General features: G+C 44.5%; 1 protein-coding gene across 6 annotated transcripts in view; it reads right to left on the reverse strand.

Annotated features, from left to right (window-relative positions):
- The window catches only part of TENM1 (teneurin transmembrane protein 1), a 789,989-nt gene that overhangs the window by 20,018 nt on the left and 756,440 nt on the right, over nt 1–13,531 (reverse strand). For all 6 annotated transcript variants that reach the window (XM_058713217.1, XM_058713216.1, XM_058713215.1 and 3 more), the window contains 2 exons: nt 10,851–11,023; nt 9,525–9,760 (listed from right to left, as the gene is read on the reverse strand). In XM_058713217.1, coding sequence (XP_058569200.1) covers nt 9,525–9,760; nt 10,851–11,023 — 409 coding nt within the window. The remainder of the gene's footprint in view (nt 1–9,524; nt 9,761–10,850; nt 11,024–13,531) is intronic.

The raw sequence follows: 13,531 nt of genomic DNA on the forward strand, positions 1-13,531 counted from the left end.
TTCACGAGTTCAAGTCCCACATGGGGCCCTGTGCTGACAGCTCAGCCTGGAGCCTGCTTCGGGTTCTGTCTCCCTCTCTGCTTCTCTCCCCCTCACACTCTGTCTCTCTGTCGCTCTCAAAAATAAATAAACATTTAAAAAAGTTTAAAAAAATTTGCTAAGTAGTGAGGTTGAGTCTTTCTTAAATTTTTCTGGCCACATGTATGTCTTCTATGAATTGTATATTCATGACGTTTGTCCTTTTACTACTGGGGTGTGGCATTTTGCTTTAAACCGTCTCTTTTGGTTCAGTTTCTTCATCGGTCAGCTGGGGCTAATGATATTTGCCTTTAATTTTGAGCTTCTGCAAACAAACAAACAAAAACAAACAAACAAAATTAGGACCTAGCAAATGTTCCACGCCATGAATTCTATCCAGAAGACTAGAGATGAGATCCCTAAATTATTTGAAAGGAAGTGCTGTTGGTCTCAGGGGTGGGTTTAATTCACGGAATAGAGCCACACACAGGTTGGGAATCAGGACTCTTTAAACCATCTGTAGCCAATGTGTGCAGCGCTGTAGTGCATAAATATACAGTAACCTGCTGTTATTCCTTAAAAGGTGATAGTGAAGCACATATTTTTTGTCTTTTGATACGCAGGGCTTGGAAACCTATACGTAACCAGGTGTTCTTTCTTCAACTACCTTTCCTGTGGTTTTATAGCCACATATCTCCAACTGTAATACCGCTCATTTACAATAGCTGTAAAATATCCGTGTAGTCCCAGAGACGGTTGTAACTGTTACAATTTATGTTATAATGATAGTTAAAGAGGCAAAGTAACAAGTGATTTCCAGTTCAACTAAATTTGTGGTTTTATTTGTCTGATAGAGTAAGTTCACTACTCAAGAACACATTTCTTAAAGTTGTTACCGTTACACAGGCAGGGATCACTGGTAAGTGGTACGAAGCGCAGGAAGACGGCCCAATGTTCCTTCTCTGCCTGTCAATACGTTGGCAACCATGCTTCTCTTTTTCCGGATAATGTACTCTGATATTCAGATGCTGCCAGAAAACTAGTTTCAAAGAGGTTTGGAAAGTGTGATATTGTGATTTGTAAGAAATATATATTTGGTGTTCCACCCAGTTCCCGGCACAAAGCTCCTAAAAGCTTTGGAATCTCCTATGATAAGAGCGATGAAGCTGCCTTTTGTTATGTTAATGAAGTGACTTTTGGAAGGCCCTCTGGTAACCTACGAATGGGGACTGGTTGCCTGGGAAACCCACAGTGTGATTAGAGGGTTGGTACTTCTAGTACCTCCCTCCAAACCTCTGGAGAACGAGGGAGTGATTGGAGGTTGAATCAGTTGCCAATAGCCAATGATTTAATCAATCTTTCCTAAGTAATGAAGTCTCCATAAAAACGCAAAGGAGGGGCGCCTGGGTGGCTCAGTCGGTAGAGCATCTGACTCTTGATTTCGGTTCAGGTCGTGATCCCAGGGTCATGAGATCGAGCCCCATGTCAGGCTCTGTGCTGAGTGTGGAGCCTGCTTAAGATTCTCTTTCCCTCTGCCCCTCTCCTGCTCATGCTCACTCTTTCTCCCCTTCCCCCCCCCCCCCCAAACAAACAAACCCAAAGAATAGGTCGGCCAGCTCCTGGGCTGGTGAACAAGTGTAGAAGCTGGGAGAGTGGTGCACCTGGAGGGCACAGAAGCTCCACACCCTTCCCCATACCCTGCCCTCTGCATCAGTTCCATCCGGCTCTTCTTGAGTTCTAACCATTATAACAAACTGGTGATCTAGTAAGTAAAATATTTCTAAATCCTGTGAGCTGCTGTAGCAAATTAATCAAACCCAAGGAAAGGGTTGTGGGAACCTCTGGTTTATAGCCAGTCCGTCAGAAGCACTGGTAACAACTTAGACTTGGGACCGACTGGCGTCTAAGTAGTGGGCAGGGGGCAGTTTTGTAGGACTGAACCCTTAACCCGTGGAGTCTGATCCTATCTCTTGGTAGATAGTGTCAGAATTAAATTGACTTGTAGGACAGTCAGCTGGTGTCCCAAGAATTGCTTGTTGGTGTGGGTTAACTCCACCTCCCACATTGGAATTGAGTCCAGGAACCCAAAAGAGAAGGTAGTGTAAAATTCAGCTAGAGGTGAAAGTGGATGAAGTTGAATAGAAGATGCCACAGAGTCCCCCCGAGTCTCCTGTGGAAACTAAGTGTGAGGAGGCTGGGAAGGAGTATGCTTTTCCGGGTGGGCTCTCCCACCCTCATCATGGAGAGCTTATATGCTCCGGCCATTTTGGCAGGAATCCAAACAAGCTGATTGCCAATGACTGTTGGGGTCTTGAGCAAAGTTGGGAAAGCTCCATGTTCATACAAACACTAGTTTGCCTGAAAGACAATAATCGCCTTTGACCTAAGTGTGGAGCATCCATCTTTATTTCCATGGGAAATAAATAATAAAATAATAGATAATAAATAATACATAAAATAATAAATAATACAAAAATTCTGCATGGGATAAGAATTTGCCACCACAAATTATGCCTCCTTGGCATATTTTAGGCTGATTATTTTTAAGAAGCAGACACAGGAGAAGCTCTTAAAAAAAACTGTGAAGTTGACCATTTGCATTTTTAAGGGGAATTTCCATTTGGAAGGGTGTCTCTCTGTATCAGAAAGTGGGGAATGACTAAATCTCTAGAAACTCTTAGCAATGGAGAAGGTGAGGATTTAAAATTACATAAACTACACCCTTGTTTATTGTTGTTTTCCTGGTAACCTCCCATAACTGACTCCTCACCTCCAATATCTTTTGTCTAGCTGGAGGTGTTACTTAAGGCATTGGCTTCAGTGAACTGGGGATCTACTCAGTTTTCCTGGGTCTCTCATGTACACAGGAGGTATACATGTTATTAAACTTAGGTCTGTGTTTTCTCCTCTTCATCTGTTTTTATACCCGTTTAAGTATTACACCAGCCAAAGAACTTAGAAGAGTGTAAGGAGATTGTTTTTCTCCCCAACATACTCTTCCTCTAGTCTACACCAATTCTTGGGTTGGAAAAGAGAGGGCAGAGAAAGGGTTGAAACTTGGTAATTGCCCCAAGTTAAAAGGGAGGTCTTTTTCGACAGGTTGCGCATTGAACGGGACCTCTGAGTTTCATGGCAACTGATGACTTGGTAAACATTTTTCATAGGGGAAGAAGTATCTATGCTTTAGTTCATCCTCTGGTTGCCCTCAGATTTCTTTCCACTTTGCTAAGGAGAAATAAGGAGAAGGGCTTGCTTTTTGTTCCTAGTTGGACCAGAAAGGAAAGAGGGAAGCCAGTGGCCCAGGGAGCCATGGGTTGTGATTCCCGCAGAGATCAAAGTGCTTAAAAGGGTGGGTACAGGCCGAAGCTCCAAAGAAAGGTGTCCTTTGCCTGCACTCAGAGCCTTTCTTGCTCCTTCCTAGGAATTTATGTTTTAAGGGCTTAAGAGAAAGTCTTTTCAACCCTTCTGATTCAAGACTCATTCAATTAGCAGGATAAAGATATATGAAGTTGATGTATAGGTAGCTTGTTGATATTTGACTGTTTTGGGCCTACAAAAAGGGCAATTTGCTATGGTTCAGTTGAATATATTCTATATATATCCTATATATACAGAATACATGTATATAAAACACATACACAAAATGTGTTGAACTCAAGTAAGCTATGATTATGGCAATTGATTTCCTTTCTTCTACAGGGAAGAAAAGGCTGAATTTCCTGCTGTCTAGCATTTCAGCTCACAATGTGCCTGAATTAATCTGTTAATCTTTGCTGGAAAAGTCGGAAGGTGAATGAGGGACACAGGCCAAGCAATCACATCACAGTTTGGGAGATGCCCTGCATTTAATTTCTATGAATTTATGAGAATGGATAGAAAAGTCACAGATTTTAAATTAGTACATGCTACCCTGCACTCACTGGTTTGAAGGTAATTAGTACTTGATTTTTAGAAATCAATCAGGACAATGCTCCAGATTTTATTTGTTATTGATAACTGCTAGGCTGACAATCAAAACCATACTTAGGCTTGCTTTTAATTCACAGATTTGTCTATAAATGAACAGGGCCTATATTTCGTGTTAGCATCAGCTGCTACTATTCCATCTGGAGTTTCCTTTTATCTCTTTTCTTGTTTTTACTCACAAGATACTCTCCTTACCTCGCCAGCCCACAAAATCTTAGTGCTAGTAGCAATCTTGGGACATGGGCTATTGAGTTGATCCGCCTGGGTTCAAATCCTGGTATTGCCACTTACTAGTTATGTGTGACCTCTCTGTGCCTGTTTCTTAATCTGTAAAATGGGAATGATAATAATAGAAACCACCTGATAAAGTGTCATGCGTACTAAGTGAATTAATATATAGCAATACACATAGTAAGACCTCAGTGAATATTAGCTGCTGTAATTATGACCAATTGTGATAATGCCGCTCTTGATGGAGATTGCACAGCCCATATCGCTCCTTTCATAGATGGGAAAAGGCGTGCAATATTATGGGCATACCACTTGTTCCTCAAAATCTTACTCATTCCACTCACCTGACTTCTGCCATATCATTTAACTTAGATGCTTTTTGCATTATATTAATTTGCTCTCGTTTAAATGCTCTCCTGTTGGGGAATTCATTTGTGTAACCATACAACAGACAATGGAAATTTTTCATACCAAATCATTAATGCTTATATGCATGCGGAATAATATGTGAAATACTTTCTTTCGAGTTCTCTTAGTGGGGTTGACTTAAGATTAACAAATGTAGTAGCTTCTGTGCTTGGAGGGCCCCAAGAATCCCCTGGCCCCAAAAAACCCAACTCGGCCCGGTTGCCTGGATGCCCGAAAGTTCCTGTCTCCAGGTGACTCCTTAGGGGTAGACGCACTGGTACTTGGGACTGAGAACGACAGATATATTTTGAAAATAGATTAACCTATCTGCAAGTAGGTTCCTTATCTAAATTTTCACAAAACGAATCCCTCCAGCGAACCCGGGGAGAAGGAAGTTAAAATAGCGTGAAGCAAATGTGAACTCCAACTCTGAGCAGCCTGTAGCCGAGTGCCCTGTCAGCAAAGGCGTTTTCTGAGAAGGGAGGGAGATGCTGGAACCTTCTTGGCTGCCTCCCAAATTCCCCATCATTTGTCAGCCTGGGACCCTGTGTTGCATCTGGGCTTGTTCCCCGTTTCAGAGCTCAGATCATGTATGAACGGTCACATGTTGCATTTAAAAACCAATCTACCCGGTGCTCAGTTATCTTTGAGTGGAGAGGGGACAAAAATCAATTGCGAGGGTTTTAGATAAGTCTTTGCTTCATTTTGCTTGTAAACACATAATCATCTTACTTGATTTTATGACTTTGGTTTGAAGTGCTAAGCTTCCTGGACTTTTGTTTTTGTTTTTGTTTTTTTCTTTTTCATAAAGGAGGGTGTAGTGCTGGGGTTTTGCTGTAACCTCACATCTCAGTCTGCGAAATCTTGTAAAGAGCTCTGGGATCCAGTGCTGGGATAAGTCTCCTTGCGAAATCTTGTAAAGAGCTCTGGGATCCAGTGCTGGGATAAGTCTCCTATGACGGGATTAGTATCCGTGCGTGTGGCGAGGTGCAATCTGGGTGAAGTTCCCAGACTGGTTCGCTGTGGGTGAATGTCCAATTCTTTTACCACTGCTTCCATTGTTATTTGCACTCTAATGTCTCCATTGTCCAGGGAAATGTATTTATGGGGACAGGCTGATGCAACAGATAAGATACATGGACTGGATGTAAAAGTACTTGGCAAGGAAGGTGATTCAAACACAATTCAGGTTGGGGTAGGGAATGGATTTTTGAAATAAAGGAAATTTCCGGATGTTAATGTGAGTTATTTCACTTAATGGAGTTGGCACAGGACATCCCAGAGGTTACAAATCCCTCGCCTGGCCAGGGTGAGCAGGATATCACGTTTCCCGACAGCCTGCCTTGCTCGCCTTGAGGTGACTTTGTATGAAAAAAAAAAAAGCCATCAATCATTAGAGAAGATCAACTCTTGTTGCTTTATCTCTAAGAGAAGTCTATCCTTGTCTGTTTTTCTTTGAGCTAGAAGGTCTAGGCTGGATGTGACAGGTAGCTTTTTGGAATGTCCATCATCTTCCCAAAGGGGTCTTTAAATGAACCTGTCATTTTGTGCCCAAACAAGTAGTGTTTTAGGACCTGCTGCCCAAGCACACTTAAAAATTACAACCACACCTTTGTGTGGTTTTTCAAAGAGGAGTCCTATTTCCCACAGTACAGCAGGAGTTTCTATGTTGTACGACTATCTGAACCTGGTATTCTGTCTCAAGAGCTCTGGTACCCCCAACTTGCCCTCGTTGTGGACTGGCTGCTCCAGCCGGAGAAGTAAATGATTCAGTCTAGATGAATGGGTAAAGAAGATGAGGTATATTCCTACAATGGAATATTACTTGGTGATCAAAAAGAATGAAATCTTGCCATTCACAACAGCATGGATGGAACTGGAGGGTATTATGCTAAGTGAAATAAGTCAGTCCGAGAAAGACAGATATCATATGATTTCACTCATATATGGAACTTGAGAAACACAACAGATGAACACAGGGGAAGGGAAGGAAAATAAGATAAAAACAGAGAGAGGGAAGCAAATCACAAGGGACTCTAATGACACAGAACAAACTGAGGGTTGCCGGTGGGGAGTGGGCAGGATGGAGGGCACTTGTTGGGATGAGCACTGGGTGTCATGTGTAGGTGATGAGTCACCGGGTCCTACTCCTGAAACCAATACTACACTGTATGTTAATTCACTTGAATTTAAATAAATAAATAAATAAATACATAAATAAAATGATTCCGTCTAAGGCCTTGAGGTCCTCGAGGGCATCGGAAAAGCTTGTTCTGTACACGTATGCTTACAAATGGGACCCTGCATATCTGGCCCGGGAAGAGAGAACGTTCCATCTCGTGCCATTTGCTTGCTCCTTGAAAAGTGACCGGAAGTGAAGGGGTACCATCTCTGAAATAATAAACTCAGCAGGGGAAGAGAGCTTGCCTCGTCAAAATTGGATTCACACCTATGTTAAGGGAGCATATACATTCCGTTAAATCAGATTTGCCTCATCTGGGGAAACTGAGGCAGCGGTATAAACAAAAATGCGTAAGGATGGGGAGAGAAGGTAAGAATTAGCCAGTTAAGCAGCTTCCCTTCCCTTGCCTCTTCCACGCTCCTCCTGCCTGGAGGCCAGCCAGCTGTCCTGTACCACCCACACTCGCCAGTACGTTAGAGTCGATTATTTGTCTCTTTTTGTCAGCATTCAAATGAGGAGTCAGGCCCTGCCAAGGTGGCTCCACTGAGTGGGGCAATGATTTATAGATTAATTATTTTAAGGAACAAGGCAGCACAGCATGATGAAGTGGAAAGAGTGGTGCGCTAGGCAAAGACCCACATTTTAGTGCTGGCTCTGATCCTTAATAGCTGTTTGACTTTGGGCAAATCACTTAACCTCTCTGGGCCTTAGTCTCCTTATCTGTAAGCTGGGAATAACAACAATTGACGGTGGTGGCGATCCAATAAAATCCTGGCTACGAAAGCATTTTGTTAACTCTAGGGCACGAAACATATGTAAAGGATTGCTGTTAGGTTTCTAGGGACATGCACGGTGACACCACTCAGCTGCTGAGGGGCTCCACTGTGTCACAGGACCTCAGGAAGTACCCTAGAAGTCACATAGAAGAGAAAGTACTGAATCTGTTGCCCTTATAAGCAGTTCCACAAATCTGCTCAACTGTACGACAGGAAGGGAAATGGGTCAATTATAAATAGTGTTAACTAAATAATACTTCACTCCTTAACACTAAAGGGCCCCCAAATGCCCCAAATGTTTTATGAGCATTAACTTTTCAACATTAAGAACAATTTGGGATATGAGGTATAAGTTACAGTTTATAGTCTCTCCATTATCTGTGCATATGGAGGGGAGAAAATGGCGGGTTATCCTAGAAAGTGGAAAACCCCGAAGTCACATAGTATAGGATGGGGTTTCCTGACGAACGGGAAAACCCATAGTACCTGATATGGTTCATAATGTTTTCTTGAGGCTGTAAACCAGGGGAGGCACTAAGAGATCATTTATGTGATACAAGTATTCTGCGGGGAGTCCATGAGGTTGATAAGCCATATGTACAGAGTTCTTACTTGTCTTGAGCACGATACTTTCATTTCACAGGCGAAGAAAATAAAGGCATTTCTTAAGCCAGGTCATCTAACTTCCCCATCTACGGCTCTGCCCAGGAGATCTCATTTCTAGAATTCTGACTGAAACCCTCACTGCCTCCCACACAGAGAGGGGTGGACTCTTTGGGCTGGTTTTACTTCTCAATTCAGGGGCGTATCAGCAGGAAATGTCCTGTTGGAGACTGGTGGTAGAATCAAAACAGACAATTGACTTGTGCCTGTAGACAGCTGTAGTGGCATTACAAAATCACTGAAGTCTGTGCCTGTGTGTCACCAACAGAACTGCCCGAAAAAGTGAGTGCTGGATTGTCTTGTCCACGTCACGCCTTTGGACTGGATCGACCGCTTCTTACTGGAATTGGGTGGTTGTTTGGCGTTGCATTTCCACAGCCTAAAGGTTACCACATTTTCACCGGGAGCGAATTTGTACTGTGAGTGAAGAAAGCGCGAGCATCCCGGGTATCCAGGCACTCAAGGCAGGCCCGGCCTCAATTGTGACTGATTGTTTCCCTCGGGCTGGCAGTTGCTCTGGGGCTGATATTGAATGCTACTATATTGGGAAAGTTGGTCACATCATCCTAACACGAAGAAGGGACAGGCAGACAGAGTGCTGTGGTGCTCGGAGGCTTTGCGTGTGGCAGAAAGGCAGGTTTGACAGAGATCTCTGGTTAACTGCGGGGAACTGTGCCTGGTAAGGACGTGAAAACCCTGCAACCTTTCATGTCCTCCGGACAGCTGTCTCTGAGCACCACCGGACACATCTGGGCGCTAGTCCTTTACCCCTCTAGCCCTTCATAGTGTATTCACGGCAATAGTATCACTCACCGATTCCTCCTTTGCACCTGCCTTTGCCCAGATGTTGCCTGTTGTCTCACGTCCTTGTGTGGACGTGTGGGTGCCTGCTGGGTCCTTCCACGTAAAGTATAAACTACCCCCGGAGCAGGGAGCTGGGTCAAGTGTAGTGAGCCTGATGACCATCTCCCCAGCACGCTGGAAGGGATTCTGGAGGGCCTCCCTACTAAACCCATTTCTCCACCCAGACTTTCTTGGTGGCTGAAATTGCTACTATTAGAGCACTTCAGCTGGCTAATGACAAAGAATGCTCCTATTAGAGTGTTCATTTAAGGACACTGAACCATTATCAGCCGTTAGCACCCTCTCTCGAATTAGTGTATCCTATACGCTAGTCAGTCACCCAGAAAAGCTTTGTTGCGATGGGACTTCAGGGCGGCTGTGTGGTTTTCCAACCTAAACCGCCAGTTGCGGATCTTGCGTCGGGTCCCAAGCCTTACCCTCAGTCTCCTTTCAAACGCCGAAACGTTGCCTTTGTTTTGCTCCTTGCGCTGCCGCCACTCGATGAGGTTTGCATTGTGCTCTCCGGGCAGGGAGATGTTGCATTTGCCCAGGGTGGGGTTGACCGCCCCGGCCAAGATGTGCGGCTCCGAGCTGAGGCTGATCTCCATCCCGCTGGCGAAGGTGACGCGCAGAGAGCCGTCCGGACTCACACGATAGGTGCTCTGGGTATTTTCTGTAGACAGAGGAGCAAAGGAGGAAGAGGGGGAGAAAGGGAAGCACGGCAGGCAGAGAAGAGACCAGCGGAGCCTCAGGAGGCAAGTCTGGGGCGGGGTGAGCAGAGGGGCCGCTACGGGCCCAACTGCCTTCTGGGCTAGACAACCCCTCTGACAGGCCGACGTGCTCTCTGTCCGTCTGGGTCTCGTTATTTTCATAGCTGGGGTACCTTGTTTCTTGGATCAAAGATTCCTAATACTGCAGGCTGTGTTTGGCTTTCTCTTTTTCAGTTTTAAAGAACTCCCTCACAGAATCCATCTGGGACCTGGTGGGTTGGCCTCCTCAGTTTGACACGCTGGGAGCTAGAAGGAGAAGACGAAGTTCAACTCTGCCTCCTTACTGCCTGGGGACACCGGCTGACCTAGCGACACGGTAACACTGACAGAGGTTGCTACCACCGATCCTTTCAGAGTGAACCTGAACTCTGGACACTTGGGCGTCTGGGCCCGTAACCTAACAACGGAATCAGTTCTTCATGGCTGGGCAGAGAGAAAACAAGACATTCCCTCCAAATGCACCCCTCCCTCCCTCCCTCCCTTCCGTTTTCTTCTGTTTTCTTCCCTCCCTCTCCCTCCTTCTCCCCTTCTGCCCCTTCTCCCCTCCCTCCCTCCAGGCTTCCTTTCCTTTTTCTTCCATTCTTACTTTTCTCTCTGACTAGAATGAGATTTTAATTCTCTCGTTTCACCTACATTCTTGCCTCACGTCAGCATTGATCTAGAATGCTAATCTCAGCTGGGGCACACACTTCATTTCTTTAATATAACCCAACCAGAGCCCGAAAGAGCTTTACAAACAGCTGGGTGTTGGGAAATGACCTGAAGGAGGAGCGGATTTGGCAGGGATTTAACCTCACAGCTCCCACAGAGATGTGGCCCAATGTGGCAACGTGAACTTTGTGAAAGGTGTGGTTTCGTTTGGGTTTTAGCCTCTGTAGCTGGAAAATAGGGAGGAGAAGCCATCTCCTCGGCCAGGAGCGAATTCTATTTATTAATGGCGTGCAGAGCTTTGAAGGCAGAAGTTAAGATAGGCGAAGTGGGAAGTATCCTTACCTTGTTTTAAAATATATATGGTACTAGTTGCTGTCAGGTTGGTTGACATGAGGACATTTTCACGGTTGGAAGTATCTAGTTCCACTTTTGTCAGCTTCTCCAGGTCGCTGTGGAAGCTGCTGACCTCTCCGGTGGGAAACGTCGCATTGGTCAGATGTCCCTCGGGGTCATACCTGAGGAATGTAACCGATCCCGACTTTGAAGCCTCTTGGCAGTGATAACAGGCCTTTGCAAATAAAAATCACTTGGCAGCTAATACAGTTTAACTTTGAGTGATAACAAGTATTATTAACCTTGTTCAATAAGAAGAAAAAGGTCAGAGAGATGATTAATCAAACGAAGGTATTTCTTGCAGCTTCTGAATTCTTGATGACTTCCTTGAGCTGTGCTGTTTTACAGAAAAAATATATCTGGTAATGAATCACCAGGGTGGAAAACTGATTTATGAATCATGTCCTGCTGTGTGTAATGTTGCAGGGAGGCCTCCGTTTGCAATTTGGGTCGATCCCATTAGATGTGATGGATAACAGACACCAGCAGAGGGCGCTGTTGGCAAAGGAAAAAAGGGCAAGAACCGCCCCAATGTCTGGAAGGGCAATAAACTGATTTTGCATTGTGATAGGAAAATTATATTTGCCGTTTAAGTCGCCAAATTTGAAATGAATGAATCATTCTTTCAACAAAATGAACAAGCACGGAGGGTAATGGAAACATGTTCATCAAAACATTCTGGAGCCCCCTGATCCCAGTGTCACTTTTTTTTTTTTTTAATCTTTTTAGAGTATAGTACATAATGCGTTGTAATTTGCCTATATGAGTAAGAGACAAAAAAAATAATTACCTGGGATAATAGGCAATAACATATATCTGGAAATATAGTCTAGTGAGTTTACTTTTTTTTTAAAAAAAATCGGAATGATTGGCAATCTCACTGTCCTCCAAATGGAAACCGCTTCCCTGAAGGCTTTTGATGTGGAGCTGTTCTTTTATTGCCAATAGAACCATGAAAAATAAACACTTCATTAAAAGTAAAGGCATGCACTTGGAAACCCATTACTGTTTTCTTTTCAAGTTGCAAATTACAAAATATTTAAGCACTTTTATTTGCTTTTAATATGTTAAACAATTATATTCTTTTTACCCAAAGTAAGCAGGGTACAGCCTGGACACGATGGCGAAGTCTGGCTTCACTATTTCCTCCCCCGACAATTATGCAAAATGGCACAGTGATTTAGTGTTAGTTCACTAGGTTTTAAAGAACTCAGCCTGGAGAGTTGCTCAAATGTTAAAACCTACACCAGCCTTTGGTAGGCTTGGGAGAGAGGGCTGGACCTTATCTTATCAGACGGAACTGAACTTGGGGCTATACACAGTGCCACCCCAAGCTCGGTGCCACGTGTATAAGCGCAAGCGCATGCGCACACACACATGCTAATGGTTTAGACAGTCATGTATGCATATAAAAACAATCAGGTCACTTGACGTCACAGACATGCCAAGCCCAATCGTTTAATTGGATGCATCCTTTGTTTAAGTGCATTTTAGTCCAAATGGTCATTGGTGTGTTGCTACTATGCAGCTAAGGCCTCATTAGCAAGCAAAGGCCGAAGGGCACTGTTTGTGCCTGGGGTTGACGGCAGAATCCTGGGCCCTGCTCAGCCTGTTTGCCCATGGTCTGCTCTGGGGCTCTGTGGCTGTAAATCCCAGGCCCATGATGAGAAACAGGCACGGAAGGGCTTGAGTGCCCAGCACAGTCTCAAACCCGTCTGCCTGGTCTTCCTTCCAGGATAGGAAAACAACGTCTACCTTTAATCATCCCAGGGTGCCAAGCTGCTTTTCCCTGCGGCAAAGTGTTTCCAAGAAGCAGAGAGAAGGAAGCTGCCTTCCTCACAAGGGAGACTGGGGCCCCACAGCCGGGATTATGCAGACAGCTCCTCTCTGTTTCACATCCATTGACAGCAACTCTGCCTCATTGGATTACCCTTCCTGATTTCTAAGTGGTTTCCTCAAATCATGGCAAGGTCACTCTTGGTCATTCCCCCAGGAAATCTGACTTAAGATGCTATGCATGCAAGTTCCCAACAGGCTTTCCAGCTTGGGGCAATTTCCTTCTTTCTCAGTCACACGGCCTCTTGTTTTAAAGCAAGATTTCATCTAAAGGGGAGGAAAGTGGATGTGTCCACTCCTCAGGGCAAGACGACAACATCAGATGTCATCCGAGCCATTCATGAGCAGAGGTACAAGTGCCAGAAATTCCAACGAGACTTAGCAGTGGCCAGTGGATAAGCCTGGTTTCCTAAACCCTTCTCCTCCAGACACCTTTTAAGCTCAGTCACTGGCGCTCTTTGTCTGAGATTATACATTTAAAAGCTTATTCCCAAGAGCACAGCCATGTTCCTAAATATTCTGTTCCCATCCCCACTCTCCAAATTGACAGGAGGACATTTGGAGAGGAAAGATAAATAGTACTGGATAAGACTGTAATTACCTGGAAAGATCTAGCTGGGAGGTGGCTGCCTGATCCTTTTCTGGTGAAAGAAACAATGGTGTTGGGGATCAGGTAGAATTTTCCATAGCCCTTCCCAGTTGCTGGGTAGTTCGAAAGTTATATTGCCTGATTTCCTTTCCATGGCTGGACATGCATCCTTCTTGAAAATGCATATTTGACTTTAAGTCTATCA

This window comes from Neofelis nebulosa, chromosome X (assembly GCF_028018385.1).
Source record: "Neofelis nebulosa isolate mNeoNeb1 chromosome X, mNeoNeb1.pri, whole genome shotgun sequence".
Lineage (NCBI taxonomy): Eukaryota > Metazoa > Chordata > Mammalia > Carnivora > Felidae > Neofelis > Neofelis nebulosa.